At 43.8% G+C, this 25,532-nt stretch overlaps 1 protein-coding gene across 7 annotated transcripts in view; it reads left to right on the top strand.

The window, feature by feature from the left end:
* The first annotated feature begins 7,594 nt into the window (after positions 1-7,594).
* COL7A1 (collagen type VII alpha 1 chain) overlaps positions 7,595-25,532 on the top strand; it is a 156,062-nt gene continuing 138,124 nt past the window's right edge. For 6 of the 7 annotated variants that reach the window (XM_072989560.2, XM_078385263.1, XM_078385265.1 and 3 more), the window contains exons 1-2: positions 7,595-8,594; positions 24,014-24,106. In XM_072989560.2, coding sequence (XP_072845661.2) covers positions 8,291-8,594; positions 24,014-24,106 — 397 coding nt within the window. In that variant the 5' untranslated portion in view covers positions 7,595-8,290. Of the gene's footprint in view, positions 8,595-17,664; positions 17,985-24,013; positions 24,107-25,532 lie in introns of those variants that run through there. The other variant, XM_078385266.1, reaches the window with a different exon arrangement.

Raw genomic sequence — 25,532 nt, 5'->3', positions numbered from 1 at the left:
GATCGAATCCACGCGACGGAGTGAGCTCCCGTTGCTTGTCCCAGCTCCCGCCAACCTAGCGGTTCGAAAGCATGCAAATGCGAGTAGATAAATAGGGACCACCTCAGTGGGAAGGTAAACAGCGTTCCGTGTCTAAATCACACTGGCCATGTGACCACGGAAAGATTGTCTTCGGACAAAAAAACGCTGGCTCTATGGCTTGAAGAGCGGGATGAGCGCCGCCCCCTAGAGTCGGACACGACTGGACAAAAAAAAATTGTCAAGGGGAACCTTTACCTTTACCTTTATAACTCAGTGGTGTAGGCATCTGGTTACAGAGTCTGAGGTTGGGAGTTTGATTCCCCACGGTGTCTCATTGACGCGGGCTGGACTTGATAATCCATAGGGTCCCTTCCATCTCTGCAGGTCTAATATTATTATATACAGATGTTTGTGTCTCCACTGGATTATTCCTGTATCCTTGGAGACCAAGGGGGGAGATGTCCTTGAGTTGCCTGGAGCCTCAGATTCCAGTAGATCCTCTGTGGAAGACACATCCTACGGAAACTGTGTTTCCTCTCAGGGAAGGGCAGAGAGGAAGGATTGGAGGGGGCTGGTGTATGATGACAGCTTTCCCACCCCCTTTCTTCTTCTCCCTTGTTTTGTATGAATTAGCATGAGGAGAAGGGAGCGCTTTTGGATGACTTACTCACACCTGGTGCTCTTTCTCCATGGAAGGCACTTGTTCTGCCTGGGGGTAAGATGGAGGATTCCTTTCTAAGCCCAGGTATGTGAGGGAAAGGCATCTGAGAAGTGAAGAAAGCAGCAGGGGCTGATGAAGGAAGCCTTTGCCGTTCCTTTGGCAGTCTTCTCCAAATCAATAACCTCCAGGTGGTTTGAACAACAAACCTTCTCATTCTCCATCAACATAGCCACTGGGCTGATAATAGATGATGATGATGGGGGCTCTGGTCAAACGGTCGGGAGGGTGCCACTTTACAGAAGGCTGTTTTATGACATGAAAGAAAATGGGAAATTTAGAGTGACAGACTCATTAATTTCTGTTGTATCTGAAAGATCACAATTGCATTTCCTAACATTTTAATCACACATGAAACCCCCTTGCTAATGTGAGTCTCCTTCATGGATTGCTGCCTTGTCGTGGCGAAGGGGCTTGAGCAACTCAGAGAAGCTATGGGCTATGTCGTGCAGGAACACCCAAGACGGACAGGTCATAGTGGAGAGTTCCGACTAAACGCAATTCACCTGGAGTAGGAACTGGCAATTTCCACTTCAGTATTTTTGCCAAGAAAACCCCATGATCAGAAACAAAAGGCTAAAAGATATGACGCTGGAAGATGGGACCCTCAGGTTGGAAAGTGTCCAACATACTACTGAGGAAGAGCGGAGGACAAGTACAAGTAGCTCCAGAGCTAATGAAGTGGTTGGGCCAAAGCCGAAAGGACGCTCAGCTGTGGACGCGCCTGGAAGTGAAAGGAAAGTCCAATGCTGCAAAGAAAAATACTGCATAGGAACCTGGAATGTAAGATCTATGAACCTTGGGAAGCTGGAGGTGGTCAAACAGGAGATGGCAAGAATAAACATTGATATCCTGGGCATCAGTGAACTAAAATGGACAGGAATGGGCGAATTCAGCTCAGATGATTATCATATCTACTATTGTGGGCAAGAATCCCGTAGAAGGAATGGAGTTGCCCTCATAGTCAACAAAAGAGTGGGAAAAGCTGTACTGGGATACAATCTCAAAAATGATAGAATGATGTCAATACGAATCCAAGGCAGACCTTTCAACATCACAATAATCCAAGTTTATGCACCAACCAGCATTGCTGAGGAGACTGAAATTGAACAATTTTATGAAGATCTACAACACCTTCTGGAACTGACACCAAAGAAAGATGTTCTTCTCATTCTAGGGGACTGGAACGCCAAAGTAGGGAGCCAAGAGATAAAAGGAACAACAGGGAAGTTTGGCCTTGGAGTTCAGAACGAAGCAGGACAAAGGCTAATAGAGTTTTGTCAAGAGAATAAGCTGGTGATCACAAACACTCTTTTCAAACAACACAAGAGGCGACTCTATACATGGAAATCACCAGATGGGCAATATCAAAATCAGATTGATTATATTCTCTGCAGCCAAAGATGGAGAAGCTCTATACAGTCAGCAAAAACAAGACCTGGAGCTGACTGCGGCTGTGATCATCAGCTTCTCATAGCAAAATTCAAGCTTAGACTGAAGAGAGTAGGAAAAACCACTGGGCCATTCAGGTATAATCTAAACCAAATCCCTTATGAATACACATTGGAAGTAAAGAACAGATTTAAGGAACTCGATTTGGTGGACAGAGTGCCTGAAGAACTTTGGACAGAGGCTCGTAACATTGTCCAGGAGGCAGCAACAAAAACCATCCCAAAGAAAAGGAAATGCAAGAAAGCAAAGTGGCTGTCCAACGAGGCCTTAGAAATAGCAGAGAGGAGAAGGGAAGCAAAAAGCAAGGGAGATAGGAAAAGTTACAAAAAACTGAATGCAGACTTCCAAAGAATAGCAAGGAGAGACAAGAGGGCCTTCTTAAATGAACAATGCAAAGAAATAGAGGAAAATAAGAGAAAAGGAAAAACCAGAGATCTGTTCAGGAAAATTGGAGCTATTAGAGGAACATTTTGTGCAAAGATGGACATGATAAAGGGCAAAAATGGAAGGGACCTCACAGAGGCAGAAGACATCAAGAAGAGGTGGCAAGAATACACAGAGGAATTATATCAGAAAGATCTGGATATCCTGGACAACCCAGACAATGTAGTTGCTGACCTTGAGCCAGACATCCTGGAGAGTGAAGTCAAGTGGGCCTTAGAAAGCCTGGCTAACAACAAGGCCAGTGGAGGTGATGGCATTCCAGCTGAACTATTTAAAATCTTAAAAGATGATGCTGTTAAGGTGCTACATTCAATATGCCAGCAAGTTTGGAAAACTCAACAGTGGCCAGAGGACTGGAAAAGATCAGTCTACATCCCAATCCCAAAGAAGGGCAGTGCCAAAGAATGCTCTACCGTACAATTGCACTCATTTCACACGCTAGCAAGGTTATGCTCAAAATCCTACAAGGTAGGCTTCAGCAATATGTGGACCGAGAACTCCCAGAAGTACAAGCTGGATTCCGAAGGGGCAGAGGAACTCGAGACCAAATTGCTAACATGCGCTGGATCATGGAGAAAGCCACAGAGTTCCAGAAAAACATCTACTTCTGCTGCATTGACTATGCAAAAGCCTTTGACTGTGTGGACCACAGCAAACTATGGCAAGTCCTGAAAGAAATGGGCGTGCCTGACCACCTTATCCATCTCCTGAGAAACCTATATGTGGGACAGGAAGCAACAGTTAGAACTGGATATGGAACAACTGACTGGTTCAAAATTGGGAAAGGAGTACGACAAGGCTGTATATTGTCCCCATGCTTATTTAACCTAGATGCAGAATACATCATGCGGAAGGCTGGACTGGAGAATCCCAAGCCGGAATTGCTGGAAGAAACATCAACAACCTTCGATATGCAGATGATACCACTCTGATGGCAGAAAGTGAGGAGGAACTAAAGACCCTTGTAAAGAGGGTGAAAGAGGAGAGTGCAAAAAACGGTCTGAAACTCAACATAAAAAAAACTAAGATCATGGCCACTGGCCCCATCACGTCCTGGCAAATAGAAGGGGAAAATATGGAGGCAGTGACAGATTTTACTTTCTTGGGCTCCATAATCACTGCAGATGGAGACGGCAGCCACGAAATTAAAAGACGCCTGCTTCTTGGGAGGAAAGCGATGACAAACCTTGACAGCATCTTAAAAAGCAGAGATATCACCTTGCCAACAAAAGTCCGAATAGTCAAAGCTATGGTTTTTCCTGTAGTGATGTATGGAAGTGAGAGCTGGACCATAAAGAAAGCAGACCGCCGAAGAATTGATGCCTTTGAATTGTGGTGCTGGAGGAGGCTCTTGAGAATCCCCTGGACTGCAAGGAGAACAAACCTATCCATTCTAAAGGAAATCAACCCTGAGTGCTCACTGGAAGGACAGATCCTGAAGCTGAGGCTCCAATACTTTGGCCATCTCATGAGAAGGGAAGACTCCCTGGAAAAGACCTTAATGTTGGGAAAGTGCGAAGGCAAGAGGAGAAGGGGACGACCGAGGATGAGATGGCTGGACAGTGTCACCGAAGTAACCAACATGAATCTGACCCAACTCCGGGGGGCTGTGGAAGATAGGAGGGCCTGGTGTGCTCTGGTCCATGGGGTCACGAAGAGTCGGACACGACTAAACGACTAAACGAACGAACGAATGTTCATTACCAACGTTCACTAATTTTTCTCTCTCTTTAAATATGCACCAACATTAGCTATTTGAAGACAATGCAATCCCCACCACACACCACTGATTTACTTGAAAATATATCAGTTAAATTTAAATAAGTTTAAACAAAGAAAAAGTTATAATTTTGAAAGACTTAAAATACAAGGCTCCACCTCTATAACACTAGTGTTATAGATTATTATAACTTTTAGTGACAATTTGTCTCAATTTAGGACATCAGCATTGGCATTTCTTACTGCAACCAGTTCTATGACTCAGTGTGTAATAGGAGATGCCTATTTTGACTTAACATTTTCATTACTGAAAGTTATGCTGCTGAAGTTGTACTGACAGAAATATACCATAGCATTCCACCAAATGCTATATTTTATCTCTCTGTTAAATCTTTGTGAAGAACATATAGTATGGAAGACTGTGTTAAATTCAGATGGAGAAGTGCACATTGATAAAAGAAACAGCAATAACTTAATATATGTACATCACACTATAGGAAATTAATGCAGAGATCCCATAGTTACTGACATTTTTGGTGTTCCCTTTCTTTGGAATTGGAATTAACACTGTACATTTCTAGTCTGTGGGTGATTTGCAGTGATGGTTTTAATAAATCTCTTGCTCCTACATGCAAGTTGCTAAGAATTTTGGATGCATTTGGATTCAGACCCTATTCCTGTCACCTTTCAGAATCATAGAATAATTGAGTTGGAAGGGGCCAATAAGGCCATCAAGTCCAAGCCCCTATTCAATGCGGGAATATAAACCAAAGAATATCTGGCAAATGGTTGTCCAATTTTCTCTTGCTTGTCTCCAGTGTTGGAATGCTCACCACCTACTGAGATAATTGGTTCCATTATTGCACTGCTTTAAGAGTTAGGACGTTTTTCCTGATATTCAACTGAAATCTGGCTTCCTGTAGCTTGAGCCCATTATTACGTGTCCTGCACTCTGGGATAGTCAAGAAGCCCCACCTCTGTATAATCATCTTTCAAGTATTTGAAAAGTGCTATATCATATCTCCCTCCCATCAGTCTTCTTTTCTCAAGGCTAAACATACCCAGTTCTTTCAGTCTTTCCTCAGAGGGCTTGGTTTCCAACCTCTGGATCATTCTTGTTGCCCTCCTCTGAAATTTATTTATTTATTTATTTATTTATTGGACTTATATACCGCCCCATAGCGCTACAAGCACTCTCCGGGCGGTTTACAATTTTAATTATACAGGCTACACATTGCCCCCCCAGCAAGCTGGGTACTCATTTTACCGACCTCGGAAGGATGGAAGGCTGAGTCAACCTTGAGCCGGCTACCTGGGATTTGAACCCCAGGTCGTGAGCACAGTTTTAGCTGCAGTACAGCGTTTGTTGGAATCCTTCTTAAAGTGTGTTGTCCACAAGTCAACATTGTTGTTGTTTAGTCGTTTAGTTGTGTCCGGCTCTTCGTGACCCCATAGACGAGAGCATGCCAGGCCCTCCTGTCTTCCACTGCCTCCTAGAGTTGGGTCAAATTCATGTTGGTAGCTTTGATGACACTGTCCAACCATCTCGTCCTCTGTCGTCCCCTTCTCCTCCTGCCTTCACACTTTCCCAACATCAGGGTCTTTTCCAGGGAATCTTCTCTTCTCAAGAGATGGCCAAAATATTGGAGCCTCAGCTACAGGATCTGTCCTTCCAGTGACCACTCAGGGTTGATTTCCTTCAAAATGGATAGGTTTGTTTTCCTTGCAGTCCAGGGGACTGTCCAGAGTCTCCTCCAGCACCACAATTCAAAAGCATCAGTTCTTTGGCAGTCAGCCTTCTTTATGGTCCAGGTCTCACTTTCATATGCCGCTACTGGACTATAGCTCCGACTATGCGGACCTTTGTCGGCAAGGTGATGTCTCCACTTTTTAAGATGTTGTCTAGGTTTCTCATTACTTTCCTCCCAAGGAGCAGCCGTCTTTTAATTTTGTGGCTGCTGTCACCATCTGCTGTGATCATGGAGCCCAAGAAAGTAAAATCTGTCACTGCCCCCATTATCTTCCCCTTCTATTTGCCAGGAGGTGATGGGGCCAGTGGCCATGATCTTAGTTTTTCTGATGTTGAGCTTCAGACCATTTTTTTCACTCTCCTCTTTCACCCTCATTACGACGTTCTTTAATTCCTCCTCACTTTCTGCCATCAGAGTGGTATCATCTGCATATCTGAGGTTGTTGATATTTCTTCTGGCAATCTTAATTCCACCTTGGGATTCCTCCAGTCCTGCCTTTTGCATATGTTAAATAAGCAGGGAGACAATATATAGCCTTGTCGTACTCCTTTCCCAATTTTGAACCAGTCAGTTGTACCATATCCAGTTCTAACTTTTGCTTCCTATTCCACATATAGATTTCTCAGGAGACAGTTGGCCAGGCACTCCCATTTCTTTAAGAACTTGCCATAGTTTGCTGTGGTCCACACAGTCAAAGGCTTTTGCGTAGTCAATGAAGCAGAAGTACTGTAGGTATTTTTCTGAAACTGTCTGGCCTTCTCCATCATCCAGAGCATATTAGCAATTTGGTCTCTAGTTTCTCTGCCGCTTTGAAATCCACCTTGTACTTCTGGGAGTTCTCGGTCCACATACTGCTGAAGCCTATCTTGTAGGATTTTGAGCATAACCTTGCTAGCATGTGAAATGAGTGCAATTGTATGGTAGTTGGAGCATTCTTTGGCACTGCCCTTCTTTGGGATTGGGATGTAGACTGATTTTTTCCAATCCTCTGGCCACTGCCAGAGGGACGTGGTGGCGCTGTGGGCTAAACCGCAGAAGCCTGTGCTGCAGGGTCAGAAGACCAAGCAGTCGTAAGATTGAATCCACGCGACTGAGTGAGCTCCCGTCGCTTCTCCCAGCTCCCGCCAACCTAGCGGTTCGAAAGCATGCAAATGCAAGTAGATAAATAGGGACCACCTCGGTGGGAAGGTAACAGCGTTCCGTGTCTAAGTCGCACTGGCCATGTGACCACGGAAGATTGTCTTCAGACAAAACGCTGGCTCTATGGCTTGGAACCGCGGATGAGCACCGCCCCCTAGAGTCAAACACGACTGGACAAAAATTGTCAAGGGGAACCTTTACTTTTACCGGCCACTGCTGAGTTTTTTTAAACTTGCTGGCATATTGAGTGTAGCACCTTAACAGCGTCATCTTTTAAGATTTTAAAGAGTTCAACTGGAATGCCATCACCTTTTTGTTAGCCATGCTTTCTAAGGCCCACTTGACTTCACTCTCCATGATGTCTGACTCAAGGTCAGCAACCACGCTATCTGGGTTGTCCAGGACTTAATTCTATAAATTCTATGCTCTTTTTTGTTTCTAACTCCCAGGCCAAGTTTGCCATGTTTTATTCTGCTTTATTTCCTACTTTTGCATTCTAGTTGATATAAGCCACAAATGACATGATGGAACATAACAACAATAAAAGATTAATGGTGTTGGTGATTATTTGGTACTGCTTGTCTCCCATTTCCTTGCAGTATCAAATGCTTGGGAAGAATAGATCTGAGGAGAGAGGAAAAAGCATAGGAAGCTCCTTGTGTCATGTTCTTTCCAAATGTTTTGACAAACATTGCTCTCAAAGAATCTTATGCTCCAACTCTAGGCCTGCAGCCAGATCCAAAACTCTTGGCAGTCTTATCCATGCCTTGTTTAATGAACTCCAGTCATTTAATTGGGACAAGCTGCCCTTCCTTCATTAATCATGCTTTTGAGCACAGGACTGTTTCAGCTGAATGACTGGTTAGAGGAAAGTGAAGGAGTTGTGATTGGGGTGTGTGTGTACATGTGTGTGTACATGTGTGCATGCATGTGTGTACCCACATGTGCATGTATATATACCTCTGATTAGCGTTCTAGGAGAATGAAGCTGGCAGTGACCATAAACTTGAGATCCTGTGGAGCATGATCCCCCTCCAGAGGAAAAATGGACAATAACCCTACACAAGCAACAGCTAATGAGGCGGCAAGAGAGATTTTAAGTGCTGTGTTTTTAAGTGGGGAGGGGATGTTGCGGCAGTCCATCCTCTGTTTTTACAAGGGGAGTGCTCTTCTGGAGCCTAAAGAGGTTGTTTGTTGGCACTGGAATGAAAAGAAGGTTCAGTGTGAACAGCAGTATCCCACTTGTGCGCATCTGGCTGCTGATCAGAGGTCACAACTTCTTGCTGGAAGAAGAATCCTTGAACTCTATGCCTTGAGACTTACATACAAACTAAGACTTAGCCATACAGGTAAGTGAGATAGTTTAGTGTACTCATCCCCTGTTTGTCTGGTTTGGGTTGAGAGAAGGAACCCATCATATATTTTTTTAATCTGTCAGGTGGAGGCATAATTAAATCTACCTCTGCGGATGCCTTACAATTTGGACAAAGAAATTGCTTGTTTTTCAGCTTGCAGAACTTTAGGAAGAGACGTTAGTTAAAACCATAAAATGACCACCCTGTTTCCCCCCCCCCCCAAAAATAAGACCTAACCCCTAAAATAAGCCCTAGTTAAGTGAAACCCTGCCCTCCACCATTGTGGTTGTGGAGATACCAGAAGATGACATGACTGTATTTGAATAAATGTAGATCGTTGTACATGAAAAAAATAAAACATCCCCTGAAAATAAGCCCTAATGTGTTTTTTGGAGCAAAAATTAATATAAGACTCTGTCTTATTATTGGGGAAACAGGATATTATTTTGTTTGTTTGTTTCATACTACGTTCTTCACACACTTTCCCAAACCACAATACAATAGTCTTTTCTTTTAAAAGCACAATAAACACCACTTAAAACAAGTATAGGTTTATCATTGCAAGACGTTTTCTTTTTTAGAAGAAAGGAAGTATTTCTTTAGAGTAAGTATGAGTATATTCTCAGTGGCTAATGATATCAGTCTTGGATTTTTTCCCCAGTTATCTGGAAATAATTTAGCACCGATCTATGTGTCTGCACAAACAGCTTATGAATTCATCTGCAACTGAAAGCTGATAGTGCAATTACTAATTACAGTGCTTAATTTCATTTTTAAAAACTCTAGTTTTAAAAAGGATGATAGAAAAAATAATAGATGAACTGGAAGAGATTTAAAAAGGAGGGAAATAAAAAAAATCAAATGCAAAAGTAGAACGTTTAGAATGAATGTAGGGATGCCAAAGAAAAATACTGGTCCAAAAAAGTGCAAAAACCAAAAATTAAGAAAATATCAATGTGCATAAAAAGAGCAACGGCTAGTAATTAGGTTTAAAAGAAAATGACAATGCCTACTATGGAAGGATATTAATAATTTTCCAGTAGTTGATGCTAAAGACTAAATTGCAGTGTACAGTGAGTATATTGAAGAGCTGTTTCAAGATATCATATCAACAGAATTTATTGAGCCTGGCTTTGATAATGGAAAGGGGGAATGAAATGAAATTAAGTGTGGATGATTTAAAATGGCAACCTCCTGGACTTAACAATGTTGAGAAGAGAAATCTTGACTCCATTTTCTCCCTCTACAAAACATTAGTGTCATATTGCTTGTATGTGTGTCTCTATTTTTAAAACATGGGCCCACCTCCCGTGACGTCACCACAGCCCACCCCAGAATATCACAAAGGCCCTACCTATATGACGTCACAAGTACACATTCCTACGACACTGCAAAGGCTCAACTCATGTGAGATTTTCATTGAGGTTCTCTTGCCACACTTTCTAAGAACACTTTGATGCAGTTTAAAGAGTCACACAGTCATGCATTAAGATGCATTCAGATTTACTGTTGAAACAGAACAGCACATACCTGTTTCAGATAGATGTGTGAAATACAAAACTAATGTACACTCTCACCTCAGTTCTCAGGGTAGTGAAAACTCCAGGTTGCAAGTGTTACCCATGGATTCTTCCCTTGGAGAGAGATCCCTGGAAAGGTACAGAGCTTGTTATAAATCATGCTCTATTTACACATATTCATAAAGCGAGCATCAGTAGATGCTACAGAATGAACATGGCAGCAGACGCAGCCCTGTACCAAGACTTTACCAAGACTTCCCTTTCCAGGGTGGGATACCTTTGTCTCACAATTCTTCCAGAAGGCAATGCAGCTTTGTGTGTCATTTCCAGTCTCAGACCAAAAGCAGGCATTAGATATAGTCCATAACCAGAAGACGGGAATGCTTAACTAATGTGAGCATTTGAGTTCCGGCGCACTAGCTTCTTTCATCTCTAGGATTAGCTTGCTTTGTTTCGTGATTGGTCCCATGCATGACTCAAGCATGGGATTCTCTGAAGTCTGGTTTCACAAACCCAAAAAGACTGCATCAACTGCCTCTCTACAACATTAACATGCTTTCAGCTCTTTGCCCGCTTGCTTACAAACAGGGCTGGTTGGCTTTCTCTTCTTGCCTAGTGCAAAGAGTCACAAGAAGTCCACTCGATCCGTCAACTATTATCTTCTCGGGCCATTTTGTTTGAAACACATCACCAATATTGCAGACTACTTGCAATCTTTTCTCAGGTCTTAGAAGCCATTGCTCAAAATAACTTATGATGATAATAATTACCACAGAAATCTTGGAGCCAAGTAGCTGAAAGGCAATGCCAGTATCAACTCTGTATCTTATTATGCTACGCTCTCTGAAATGGACCTAACCAGCATTCCTTCCCTTCCACATGCAATTAACACACCACTTCCTACCTCCCCCCTTTTTTCTACATAGTTATCACCTCAAAATGTTTTATGATGCAATCCTCCTTCCTCAATTCATCCCAATAAAATTTTCCTAATCACACACCAGACTGAGATACCACACATAATTAAAGAAAAAACAATCAGTTGAATTCAAATGCTGAAGCATACATCAATATTGATAGAATTGCTTGGCTTGACATAACCTATTTTAACAACTGATCTGGGGACTTCCAGATGCACAGTTTTGGGATGATTAATATGACTCATGTTGCTGAAAAGTCATACTTTGTTGAATGTGTTATATAGCTTGAATATCTGTGAGACAGGCCTGCCTTCTTCCCTATTATTCTTGTATAATAAACTATTCATTTGTTCATTCATCTAAATGGGAGGAAAGGGAAAGGAATCCTTGATTTCTTTCCCTTTATACATGCTGCTTTTTCTCAGGCTGCACTGGAAATGGAGCAATCTGAACGTCCTCATGTTGTCCTCCTGTTCGTTTGTTTTTCTGGTGATGGCTGGCTTGCATAACCTCTTCATTAAATTCTGGAGCCACATCCTTCAATATTTATGTACTAAATATATTCTTATGGTCTCCAATGTCTCAATGTATTGCACAAATTGAACCAGAATTCCCCAGATATCCTCATAAAATGGATGGGAACAAGGTTGCACCAGTGGTCATTTTTGCATGTCTGTTGTCTCCCTTGGACCATCAAGGATTGATTTAAAGGTTGATCTAAAATTAAATCCTTCAAGGGATGGCCAATTTGCTTCACCCAGCACCAACTCTCCAAAGTCTAGACAGCAGCCTGCCCACCTTCTCTGGGATATTTAAGCTAGAAATGGATTCAATCACCAATTGTGGAGCTTTCTTTGTGCAGACTGTGCACTTCAAAACTCAGTGGTTTAGGTATCTGGCTGCAGGGCCAGAAGCTGGGAGTTGGATTCCTCACTGTGCCTCCTTGTCATGGGCTAGATAAGGCAGGAAACCATCTGTCAGATCTGCTTTGATTTGGATTCCTGCATAGAGCAGGGGCCTGGATCCGAAGGCCTTATAGGCCCCTTCCAACTCAATAATTCTAAACAGACCTCAGGGTGGGGAACCTGTGATATTGCAGTTGTCGTTGGATTCTAACTCCCAACAGCCCCAGGCAGCATGTCTGATGGTCAGGAGATGATGGGAGTCATAGTCCATCTATATCTGGCCACAGGTTCCTCATTCATGATCTATGAGGAGAACAAATCTACGACTAGTTCTTTAATGTCACAGCAGGAATGTAAGCATCTTTCAAGAAGATGTAAGGAGATTTTTTTTAAAAAATCAAAATAACATTTAAAAAATAGCATGCAAGGTGCAAACAGAGGCAGCACAACAAGTGTGCTGTTAAGGACATTACAGACAGTAGCCAATACACACTCATAATACACAGTCACCTTCTACTGGCAATCACGTTAGCAGCTTAAAGTGCACTGAATGCACCAACTGTTGGAATGGTAACATATTTCCAGGTTTAAACAAACAATCCTATATTCCCACAACCTGAGAGGAAATATGTAGACTGTGTAAGTAATGAGTTACAGCTGTGCATTTAATAGTATTAAAATGGATTATCCAGAAAGGCAGCAAATCGTATGAGTGACAGATCTCTGTGGCAGAAGGCAGCAATGTTAAGATTGTATTATTATGCAGGTGAGGACAAAGCATTACAGATGGAGCGGCTACTGAGTGCAAGTCCTGACACCCTCTGCTGGTTATACTAGGTCAGGCTTGCCTTTGTCTATAGTATAGGAAGCAGCCAATAGCCAAAGATTGTTTTGTATAGCCTCATAGTATACAGTAGTACACACTGGCAGAGAAATTAGCTCAGTGGTTTATGTACCCGGCTGCAGAATCATAGGTTGGGAGTCCGATTCCCCACTGTGCCTCCTGTGAGACAAGCCAGCCTATATAGCCTTAGGCAAGCTGCACAGTCCCAGGACATCTACAGAAGAAGGGAATGAAACCACTTCTCAGTATCTGCTACCTAAAATACCCTGAAAAGAGTCCTCATAAGTTGGAATCTTGACAGCATGTGCAAACACATGCACACAGAGAGAGAGTCTGAAAAACTAACTTCACCATGTCTTGGCTGCCATATATGAGCCTGCTCAAATGTTAAGATCAGGTGCATTTGGTGAGTACATAGGAGAGGGCCTTCACTGACTTTGGAACTCCTTTCCATGGGAGGCCAGTCTGGCTCCATCATTGCTGTACTTCTGCAAGCAGACAAAGACCTTTCTCTTCAAGAAGTCTTTTCTTAGTGGCAGACTCTCTAGGAAAGGTTTTAAGGATAGTTTGCATTTTATTGCTTTTAAATCTAAACTTTAGTAATGCTTTATCTACCATTTTTAATATAATGTTATTAATTCATTTAATACTTGAATAATTCATTATTTTTAGCTTTAATACTGTGTTTTAATGATGCAAGCTGCCTTGGGTCCTTTCTTAGGAGAAAGGCAGGGTTGAATGAATGAATGAATGAATGAATGAATGAATGAATGAATGAATGAATGAATGAATGAATGAATGAATGAATGGCTTGTGAACTGCATTTAACATGTAGGCCACACTCTGGGTGGATCTGCTTGTGGTACTGCCTGGCTACATTTGTCTGAAGGATGCTAAAGCAAGAAGTGGGGTATCTACTCAAATGCAGTAAGTGGGGAGGAGCTGTCCTACACATGAGCAATAGTTTCAGCACCAAACAAAGGCTCTTTTAAAAACACTTTCACATACATATGGCCTTGTATCTGTCTATAAATTAAACTCACAGCAGACAAAGAAAGAAGAATGTATCTTTCCTAGAAAGTTCAATTCTTGGACATGAATTGACCACAATCCCACCCTGCAATTGACACTAAGCACTGCTTGGATGCTTCTTTTGCCTTATTTATGAGAATCCCTTGGTGTAGTAGTTGTTTAAACACATTGCAATCCCTTAAGGTGGATCTTCCAATGGACCAAACTTCCAATGGACCAGCAGAGACACAAAATTTGCAAAATATGTATTTGTGAATATATATATATATATATATATATATATATATATATATATATATATATATATATATATATATATATATATATATATATATATTCACAAATACATATTTTGCAAATTTTGCAAAAGGCATGAGGGCTGAGCCATTTGCACTGCAGTAAGCCAGAAAATCAGTGTACAGTTTTCTACAGCTATGCAAGTGCAGTACAGGAATGCCGTAATTAATTAGAGGTAAAGGTAAAGGTTCCCCTTGACATTTTCAGTCCAGTCGTGTCCGACTTTAGTGGGCGGTGCTCATCCCGCTTTTCAAACCGTAGAGACAGCGCCTGTCCGAAGACAGTTTTGCGTTGTCACGTGGCCAGCGTGACTAGGGAAAGCCGTTTTACTTTCCCACCAAGATGGTACCTATTTATCTACTCGCATTAGCATGCTTTCGAACTGCTAGGTTTGCGAGGAGCTGGGACAAAGCAACGGGAGCTCACTCCGTTGCATGGATTTGATCTTACAACTGCTGGTCTTCTGACCCTGCAGCACAGGCTTCTGCGGTTTAGCTTTGGCTATATAGAAAGATACTTCAGTTAAGGTATGTTATAAGCTACCACAGCTAGGTTCCGTATTACAGAGTGACTACATACATACCTCTGAGTGTGAAAATGTCTAAGAAATGGAGTACTATTAGGATATCTGCTTAAGGGCTGAGGCTACACGTTTTGATGGAAGAGACGTTGGATCAAATGCTACAGCTTGAGAAATCCCCCAGGGCCCATGATGGCTGAGGAGTTCTGGGAGTGTAGTGTAAATTAGTAACTTTCCCAGTTTTGAGTTGCTTAATATTTACTGGAAGAGGTCATAGTCATTGTTACACCTGGGTATGTATGTATGCTTCATTACAAACAAAGCAGGGGGATGTCATCTGCAATAGCAATTATGGGGAAATCTGTTATTTCAAATGAATGGGCAAAGTTTTTAAAAAATGCAATTTTGTATCTTTGTCTTGAAAAACAGGTGCATTCCCTTCTTGGAACTCTGTGTTTAGGTGCAAACTGCTAGGATGTGACAGAGATCTCTTGGATCAAGCTGCTTTAGAATGCAGGGCTGAGGAATCTGTGGCTCTTGGAATCCTGTTCCCAGAAGACTCAAATGGCCTGGCGGATAGTGGGGACATGATGGGGAAAGGAGGTCGCTGACATCAGGAAGGCTACTGGTTCTCCCAATGTGTTTTAGAGCCTGTTCTAAAGGCATGACTCCTAAGGATGAAGAGAAGGGGTTGCACAATTTTTTTCCAGAGGGTCCAGCATAGGAAGATTCTTTCCAGCAGTGTTTCGTATCATTTTTTATTAAAGGAAAATGAAATATAGTACTACTGCAGAATGCAAGACGACTGAAGAATGCAATAGTTGCTCATTCACACCCTGAAAGGCATTCTGCTTCCTCAGTGTCTTTTGTGAACAGAGTGGGAACTCTTGTCTCAGAGGATGCTCATATGGGCATTTGTTCCACTGTTTAGTTTGCTGATGGGTCAGGCTGGTCCACTCTTTTTCCCAGTGTCCACACATGGGTATCACTGGAGTGGACCAATTTGTTCCAACCTGCACCTTTTTCAACCTCCGTCAAGAAGTTCTACTATTTTGGTATAGGATGGAGAGCTCCATTTCACTTCATTCCCACCAAGTGTGGCTGCTTGAGATGGATTAAACCAGAGCCTTGTCACTCCTTCCAGTGTCAATTTCTGGTATTCCTAAGTGGTTTATGAGCCACCTCAGGATATCGGAAATTGAACCCTTCCCGACTGTCGGTGTGATAATTTTTTATGTCCGCTAGTTTGTTGCTGGTGCAATGAATCACTTACTTTAAACTAAAACACTCCCCTACTTTGCCTGTCTGTGTATTGCTGATCCAAACCGCAGCTGCAAGCAATTTCTCAATCAGCAATACACGGATAGGCAAAGAATTTTTAAAAAATTAAATGAAGTGATTGATCAAATCAGTGATGATCTAGCAGATATAAAAATAATTTCACTTACCCTCTATAGATCATCAGGAAAGTGTTTTATTGACAGCCTCATTCCCCGTGGATTTGTTCAACCCCCCCTTTAAGGCTGTCTATTATATGTTGTGATATTTCCCCATAAGGGAGTCACTCTACCTGAGTACAATGTAGGTGCACAGCAGCATAATGAATCATGAGGAATCATAAGAGTCGTAGTCTAACAACATTGGGAGGGCTATACTTGCCTATTCATGGTCCATTTGAGCCTTGATTATTAAAATACCTTTTCCAGTTCTACACATTTATCAGGCCTGGTGACCAAAACAATGCATAGTGTCTAAGGGTGGCTGGACCATACACTTGTATAAGAATAAGATATTGCTAGTTTATTTTAAATTCCTTATCTAACTTTATTTTTTAAACCTCAGCTGCACACTGGCTCAAAATTTCCCTTATGTAGAGAAATTCTTTTGTAACTCTTTGCAATCCATTTTTTCTTCTTCTCACCGCCATAAATAATATGGCACTCTCTCCAGACTTGGCAAACTCACCACCCACCCCCTAACCTTGTAACTCACATATAAACAAACTAAAAAGCATTAGTCCTAATGTACAGCCCTGGTGGACTCCAGTCCCCCATCCCTCTAGTGAAAGAACAGACCACCTGGTTCCACTCTCTGCTTTTTGCTTTTTATTCAGTTTCCAATTTGCTAATTTTGCTCAGCAGTCTTTGGTCAGAGACTTTGTTGAAAGCATTTTGGAAGCCCAAGTAAACAGTCTCCAAAAGATCCTGCCTGTCCAAGTGTTCATTTCAAACCCTGCTGTAGCAAAGTGCAGGGACACATCCCTGAAAATCATTGTGTCGCTGGTGCCTTAATTGAAAGCATAGCCTTAATCAGCAAGTGGCTCTTAATCACCCCTTGCTCAATTTATCCAACTGGAATAACAGTGTCTGTCTGTCTGTGACCCTGAGGGCAGGTTCCCAAGTGTGCCTCCTGCAAGAGAAGCCAGCCTGTGTAGCCCTGGGCGAGCTGCAGGGTCCAGAGGGCCACCAGGAGCAGAGGAGGGTAAACCAGAGTGAGTGCTGAGCCCGCTAGACCTGTAGAACCCTGGAGGGGGGTCGCCATTAGTCAGAACCGATTTCAGGACATGCAGCTACGTATTGTTATTATTACTACTGTATTTCCTCCATTTCGTTGTGCGGGCGATTATGCACACTCTTGTCCCTTCAGGCTTGAACAATGGTTTTTATCCTTTCCCAGAAGGATACCTAGTAGCATCTCTCGCACTGGCGGCGCCTTCTTCTCGTTCTTGGAGAGACGACAACGAAACGACCCAGACCCCTTGAGAACACAAAAAGAGCGCGCCGAGCGAGCCGAGCTGGAAGCGGTCCCGGGCGCGGCCTCGTCAGCTCCCCTCCCGACGTGCGAGCAGCGAAGCCGCCCCGTGTCCCACCTGAGTGCGCCATTGGTTGCCGGGCACAACAGGGGCTGGGCGGCCCTCAGGCACTCCCTCCGCGCCCATCCTGAGCCCATTTGGGGGGAAAGCGCGGGGAGGGCGTTTTCTGGGGCGGGGGGAAGCGCAGCGGGGCAAGAAGGCCGGAGCGGCGCCCAAGGCCGCCAGAAGGAGCGGCGACCCTTCCACACCCACACACCCCCAGACGGCGCCTCCCTCCGGGCAGCAGCCGCGCGCGGCCGGGACGCCCTCCGGATCCCCTCGCCGCTCCTTCGGGAAAGTCGCCCAGGCTCCTCGCTTTCTTTCTTTCTCTCTCTCTCTTTCGCTCTCATGTGCACCACGGAAGCAGCAGCCAAGGGGGGCTCCGGCTGAGGAGGAGGAGGAGGAAGAGAGAAGCAGCTGCGCCAGGGTCCCAGCTCAGCATTGCTCGGTTTGGAGACTCTGCGAGCATAAGAGGCGGCGGGGTGGTAGCGCCAGGTAACTCCCGCCTTTCTGTCGGCTCTCCCCCCCGAGAGCGGCGGAGGAAGAGACGTCGCTCTTACCGCGGCTGCTCCTGCTTTCCTCCCCCGGAGGGGCGGCGGGCGCCGCATGTGCTGCTGGCTTCCGACGGGGCGAAGGCTTTGCCGTTCGCGCCAGCGCAAAGGGCGCCTGAGGGGGTCGGGCGGCGCTGTCCTCAGTGCCGGCGGGTCCTGAGTGAGAAGACGCCTTCTTGACCGAAGAGCTCCCGGCTGGCCCGGCACGGACGCCGCCCGTCCCCTCGCCTCTCACCTGCAGCCGTCCACGGGGGGGGGGGGGGGGGCTCCTCAAGCAGGACTGACTGTCAGGCCGGTCTTCCTGGGGCAAGGCGGCTCCGAAGTCAGGACCGCGGAACCCTTTGGAGTTGACCTCGGGAGGAAGCCTACCTCCTCAGGGGCTGCAGCCTGGGAAAAGCACGCTAGGGTCTAGAGAGGAAGTCCCGTTGGTGGGAGAAGACGAGTGGGCCGCCAGGGGCTGTTGAGCTCCAGCCCCTCTGGCCCGTCTCCGTTGGCGGAGCTTGGGCTGCGGTCCGTCAGCGGTTGGAGGACCACAAGTGGCCCACCCAGACCTACAGGGAGGGGAAGCTTCTGGGCATCACCTTGTGCCTGGGGGGGGGGGGAAGCCTGCCACCCAGTTCATATCCTTGCTAGTGACCTAAAATCCTACAGGGGAATGGCCAGTTTTTGTGGCAGTTGCTCAGTGTGGAGGACGGGTCGGCCACTCTGCATCTTCTGCCTTGACACGGATGGCCTCCCTCTTCCCAGAGGAAGCTTTATCAAGTTTAAAGGAGGCCCCATATTCACCTTGGGGGGTGGTGGTGGTCAGGCTGCTTCTGGCTTTTGTTTGTTTTTGTTCTCATCTGTACTACCAGGTCCCTGGGTCAGCAATGCCTGCTTTCCAGATTGTGTTCAGTGCTTGATAGGTTTAGAGTATAATGTTATAGGCTGGTGTCTGCTTTCTGGAATAAGAGGAACTGCGCACCTCCAGTTTCTTAATCATCCAGTCTCCGTACCTCATCTTGGCCATCACTGTCCCTGTAAAGCTGGAAGTCTGAACCTTTGGTCCTTTGGACTTCAGCTCCCAGAATTCCTATTTACAGGCTTTGTTGACCAGAGCTTCTGGGAATTGTAGTCTAAGTGATGAGGCAGCCCAAAAGATCAGAACCACTGCTGTAGAGGCTTTGCAGCAGGAAAGGCAGTGCAATTGAAAGGGTTCAGTGGTATTGGAATCACTTTTGGATCTAGTCACAAAACATTTCTGAAACTCAGAGACCGATTTCTGTGAATGCATGTTTGTTTGCCTACATCAACTGTTCATTGTATAAGTATCATGCAAAAGCCCCAGGGTTTCTTCTGTAGGGGATATTCTTACAGCAACCCTCAGAGATAGATTAGGATGGAAGCTGGTGACTGTCCTGAGGTGTAACTTACAACTAAAACTCAGGACTCACTGATCCAATGTTTTACCTGCTGTATCTGCATAACCAAGACTATCTGCACATTTGTCAGCAAATTTGCATAATATTCTTTAGGTTTGCACAGCACTGCAGGTTTCTTTGGAGTTCCCCTTCGTGATACCCTGTGAGTGATTACTGCTGTTTTACAGATTGAAAACTGAGGCTGAATCAAGAAGATTTATTTTCCTATTGCATCTTTGCTTTTGTGTGATTGTTCAGTGAGTTCCAGTTTAAAATCAATGGTGTGACGTCTGTTCCATTCATAACTGGCAGAGGTGGATGGCCATGCAGTGAGTAAGGCAGCCCTATTTGCAACGTATGTAGCTGCAGAAAGATATTGCACAGGCTTTGAAGAACTTCTTTTTCTTACTGTTCTTTTCCTTCCGGAGGCTGAATGTCTTCATTGCTTCTTTTGACTTTGAGTGTGACAGGTCTAAGCAGTGATGTTGTGTTGCATTACTGAAGAACTGATTAAAGACAGCTACTTAAAACAGTTTATTAAGTGTGCAGAGGGGCATATTTATTATTGTTGGTCCCCTACAGTCTACTTCTGGCTAGCACTGGCTCCAGGAGAAGTCTCTCTTATGTAAGTGATGCAAAGCAATGATGTCACAAATCGAACTTGGGACTTTCCAGATGCAGAGTCTGTGCACTCCTCCACTGAACTATGACCTTATTCCCTTTGCTTCAGATCAGGGAGTAGTGTGGCTGGTCTCCAGTGTTACAAAAATGAATGAAATAATGAAGAATGGGTGGGTTGCCGTTCCTTTGCAATGAAAACATAGCTTAGTTGCAGAACTGCAGAAATGTCATCTTAAGGAAAGCTGTGTGAATCCCACACCCAGTAGCAAGAGCAATGCATTTGTTGCAGAAAGAGGGGTTGCCCTGAGTATTGGAGGCATTTGTGGCTGAACTGGGGTTAGCATTCAGGTCTCTGAGATCATAGGATTCCCTAGTTCTTGCAGAGTGAGGAAAATATCAAGAACATTAATGTAAAGAAATGTTGGTTCTTGTTTTTGTTTGCAGCTAATTGGAATCTTCTTGCAAAAGACATCAATCATGAAAATGAAGTGAAGGGACTTTGAGTGTTCAGAAAGTCTGCAGTTGCTTTTGGATACTCCTTTCCCTCTGTACAAGAAAGCCATTGGGAAAGGGAATCTCTGTGAGAGGAGGCTCCCAATTATTAAGTCCCTTTCAGTGTTGAAGGACAGATGGGACTGCTCGAAAGCCCAAACAGCATCAATGGACGTCTGCTCCCACAGACTCCCTCCAGTGTGGATAATTGTACAAGACTATGGGAATTGTAGTCCTGCTGTCAAGAGGGGCAAATGTTCTGCCAGCTCAGAGGCAACCGAAAAAAAGAACACCCACATTTACAGGATTAGGAAAGCTAAAAGGGGAAGAAGAGTAGCTGGAGGACAAGAGCTGTGGAGGGCTGGGCAGTCATGCCTGGGAAATTGGATTTTACTGCCTCTGTACACTTTCTGCCCTGAGGCTGAGCTCTTTGCTCCACAGCAGGCTCCTCCCAAAGAACTCTTTAAAGACATGCTTTCCTGGGCTATGCTTTCCTTTTCCTGAAGGTGTAGGAATTTACTTGGAGGAAGATGCAGGGTGAGCCGAGGCCCCTCATCCTAGACAAATAGGACAAGGACAGGGTGGGCTACAGTCTTCATAAGTATACCTGTGCTTGCTTCTTTGCAAATGGGTGGACTAGCAATCTGATCTGTGCACACATGCAGTATCTTCCATATTTTTTTTTAATATAGGGGATAAGGAACTTCTGATTTTCCCCTTCCATGATGTTTTGGACTATAACTCCAATATAGCAGTGGTTCCCAACCTTGGCTAGCCCAGGTATTCTTGGACTGCAACTCCCAGAAGCCTTCACCACCAGCTGTGCTGCTTGGGATATCCGGCAGATGCAGTCCAAAAACATCTGGGTTACCCAAGTTTGGGAACCACAAACACCGAGGAATGTCATTGCATGTGACATTTTAATAAATGAACAAATTTGCTCATTACGGAATAATAGCAGAGCTTCAATGTCTGGATCAATAGAGTATGGAAGAGCGATTATTTTTGTCTACAGATCCTATAAACCTTTCACCAACATGGCCACTGGCTGAAAGTAACTTTTTCACACTCTACCAGAATGTTAGTTGCCTTGGTAGAAAGGTATATGTTGAGATATTCAAAAGGCAAAGCTGCAGTTTCCTAACAAGGCACACACAATTGGGCATTTTACTGAAGTCAGTCATCCATCTCTAAGCAATTGCCATAGTCTTCTGATTTATTCCCATAGTCCAACTTCACCTCCCTGTACCTCCTGCTAGGGGTTTATTCAGTGCTTTTGCTGTCTTTTGTATAAAGCCCTGTAACCTTATCCATGCGAGACTTCCCCCTGTGGTTTCTTTGTTTAGTCTGTTCAAAAGAGGGATGAGCAACAATTTCTTTTGATTCACGTGTTGATAAGAACTTTCCAAAATTCACAAATTTCTTCATAAATTTGATGGAGAGAAAGGGGAATTGGCAAAAGTTCAAATGTAGGAGAAAACAAACTCGAAAAACTCACCCAGCTAATCCATTCAATCTAATCTCTCTCCTCCTAGGGTTTATAAAATCTCAATAATTTCTGCCATGCTCCGGGATATAACGGTAAATTATGAGATGCAGATTTTCAATATGACAGCCATGTTTTTAAGGACCAATTAGAGACTAGCACAAATCAGCGGTTCATGTCAGTTTGATTAGTGGCCAAACAGACACTTCAAAGCCCCACCTCATCTGGCAGGTCCTCACAGAGGCAGCAGCCTGGCTTCCCTGCTCCGCCTCCTCTGGGTGTGGCCCTGGAGTGGGCGCCCGCCAAAAGAGGCAGGGCTTTGAAGGGGCCAACACCTGTTTGGCTGCTAAACAAGCTGGCAGGAACCGCTGGTTTGTGCTAGTCTCTAATTGGTCCTTAAAAACATGGCTGTCATATTGAAAACTGGTGGTTCGTGCCCATCTCTAAGAAGCATCCTTTTTTAAAAAACCTGATATAGTCATATCTATCAAACTAGTTTCAACAATGTTCATATCTACCAAAATCAAGTATTTTGTAAAATAAATGGATTTTATTTGCTCATTAAAGATGAAGCCAGCCAGAAATACATTACATTATAGCATACAGAGAGAGAGGGAGAGGGAGGGAGCTCATAACAAAGTATTGTTGTTAGAAAAATTTGAACCTATACAACCCTGAGGGTTGCAGTTAAGTTCACAGGGAGCAGGGAAGCTTAAAGGGCTAGCATATGGTGTAATCATCCTTTCCTGTCAACGTCCTGGAGCTCTGAGTCTTTCATACCTAGGTCCACTCTACAACTGGCTATGTTTTTTTTCCTTTAAAGCCTCCAAAGAAGGCAATCTTGGCATCTTCCTTATGAGATGTGGCAATTTTGTCAAGATATTGCAGGCAATTGTTTAACTATTTAAACAAATTTACTATTTTATTTTATTTTTATATGATGATTACATGATTTAGCTTGCTGTAAACTGCTCAAAATAGTGCATTTAATGAATGGGGGAGATGGATGGATGGATGGATAGGTTTATTGAGAAGATACATGTACAACAGAGCAAATTGTTGAACAGCAACAAATCTTGGTTAACTCAACCATGGCTCAATGTTATGGTGAAACATGAACTTTGTGTATGGAAGAGAAGAGGAGGGAGGAAGGGGAGAAAGAAAGAAAGAAAGAAAGAAAGAAAGAAAGAAAGAAAGAAAGAAAGAAAGAAAGAAAGAAAGAAAGAAAGAACAAACAAAGAAACAAAGAAAGTGAGGAAAAGAGGACTGACTATGTAGTGTATTCATTCATTCATTTGATTTATATACCACCCCATTAGTGCAAACACTACTCTGGGTGGTGTAGAGAGATGTAGATAGAAAAATAAATCCTGCTCTGGTTTGGTTGCTTGATGAATTGGAGCTTTGTGAATTTTCCTGGATGAGTGTACAGATAAGAACATCATTATTCAAATGTTTCACATCTCCTAATTTTGCAATACAATTCTCAGCTCCCAGCTTTCCTCCCTTCTTTTCCCATTTTGGTCCTGTAGCCACTTTTTTTCCTCCTATAGGCAGTATTTATGGTATGCATAAGTAGTGGTACTACATAACTGCTAAACATTATGATGATACTACACAGCTGAGGGTGCTAGCTCTCATTCACCCTGTTGTGTAGACCTTTGGTCTAGATCAGTGGTTCTTAACCTTTGTTACTCGGATGCTTTTGAACTGCAAGTCCCAGAAACCCCAGTCAGGACAGCTGGTGGTGTAGGCTTCTGGGAGTTGCAGTCCAAAACTCCTGAGCAACCCAAGGTTAAGAACCACTGGTCTAGATGGGTGGGATAGAAATCCAATAAATAATAAATAAATGAATGTGTGTCAGTGGAGTAGAATGCAGCCTCTGCAGCAGGTCTTGCCAATGATCTTCTTCTAAAGGTCTTGCCTCTTTGTCTGAGCTAAGCCAGTGCCTCTTTCTTGTCCTCTGTCTTACAGATTCTACAATGAAGAGGGAAATGCTCTTCCTTGCTGCGTTCCATGCGATGCTCTTTTCTTCACTGCAAGTTATGGCTCAGAAAAGGGACAGAAGTAGGTGGAATATTCTTGACCAAATGTTGCAGAACAGCCCATCATTCAGTGCACATGCTTTGAAGGCATATACTTAAAATCCTGGAGAAGTTATCTTTTTGGACTACAGGACCCAGAATTTCCAAGCCAGCATAGCCACAGTTCACCTCCCTATTGGCAGTTCTTGCTGGGGGATTCTGGAAGTTATAGTCCAAAAACTCAACCAATTCAAGTTCTGCCTAATATCTTGGGGGAGTGGGTGGACACAGCTCTCCAGTTATAAGGTCCGGAAAGAACAGGCCTTCGAGAAGAACCTAGGAAGCTGTCTCATATGGAGTCAGGCCATTGGTTCGTGTAGCTCACTACTATGGAACTGCATTGACCAGCGGAGGCTCTCCAGCACACCTGAGAAGGGCACTTCCCATTCTCACCTGGAGATGCCAGGCATTGAACTGCCAGCCTCACACCTGCAAAACCTATCCTCTCTCTCATTGGACTGTGGTCCTTCTCTGCAGTCAATAACTGGTCCGACTCCATGTCAAGCCGACTTAGTGTGTCCTTCAACGTATAATATTTTACACTAGCATTAAAAAAAAGCAATTCAAGAGAGATCCTGCCCCAAGGAACTTAAGACTGAGTGACTATCTAAGAACTGGAGCATAAATTGGACTGAACAGGCTTAAGATGGGAGGAAAATGAGAAATTGAGGGAGATGGGGATGGAAGATTCAGCCATCTGTAGCAATGGCGGTCCAGTTTATCTATGGAAAAGTATTTCCAAGGGCTTTGAAGAGCCAGAGAGGATGCTGCTGCTTTCACAAAAAGCATTTAGTGTGGGACTGCCTTATTTTTATCATGCGTCTTTTTAAGTTTGCCTTAATTTTACTTGGCTTTTTGGATCTACACTGTGCATCCTTGTAGACAGACTTATCTCTAGCTTTTCCGTGAGGCATACATATGATGTGTGTGGTGGGGTGTCAAACAGATTAACCTATTGCCACTCAGAATGCTTTCATTACTAAACTTTCTAGTTGGAACCATTTTTAAAATGTTAGTCACTCTTTTCTTTCACTTAGTATTAAAACACTTTTCGGGCTTAAAAGAAAATCAAAATATTCATTTATTAAAAAGCAAATTATGAAACATTGTAGTGCTAATTTGTGTATGTGTGTGGGAGTGTGGGAGTGTGTGTGTGTGTGTGTGTGTGTGTGTGTGTGTGTGTGTGTGTGTGTGTGTGTGTGTGATTGAGTGAGTGAAAATCTCTGCTGCTCCTGGCTTCCTGTCCAGTCACCATTATTTTGCTTGCATTAAGTTGGCTGGTGAAGGTCATCTCTACCCAGACCTCTCCCCATGAAAGCCCTTTCCTAAGTTAGAAATTGATCCTTTTTGGTATAAGATGCCCTGTTCCAAAGGAATTCTGAGATGCAGTTTCCTGGCAGCTAGGAAGG

Source organism: Pogona vitticeps, chromosome 2, assembly GCF_051106095.1.
Source record: "Pogona vitticeps strain Pit_001003342236 chromosome 2, PviZW2.1, whole genome shotgun sequence".
NCBI lineage: Eukaryota > Metazoa > Chordata > Lepidosauria > Squamata > Agamidae > Pogona > Pogona vitticeps.
The sequence above is the reverse complement of the archived record's forward strand: the minus strand, read 5'-3'. Positions and strand labels throughout refer to the sequence as shown.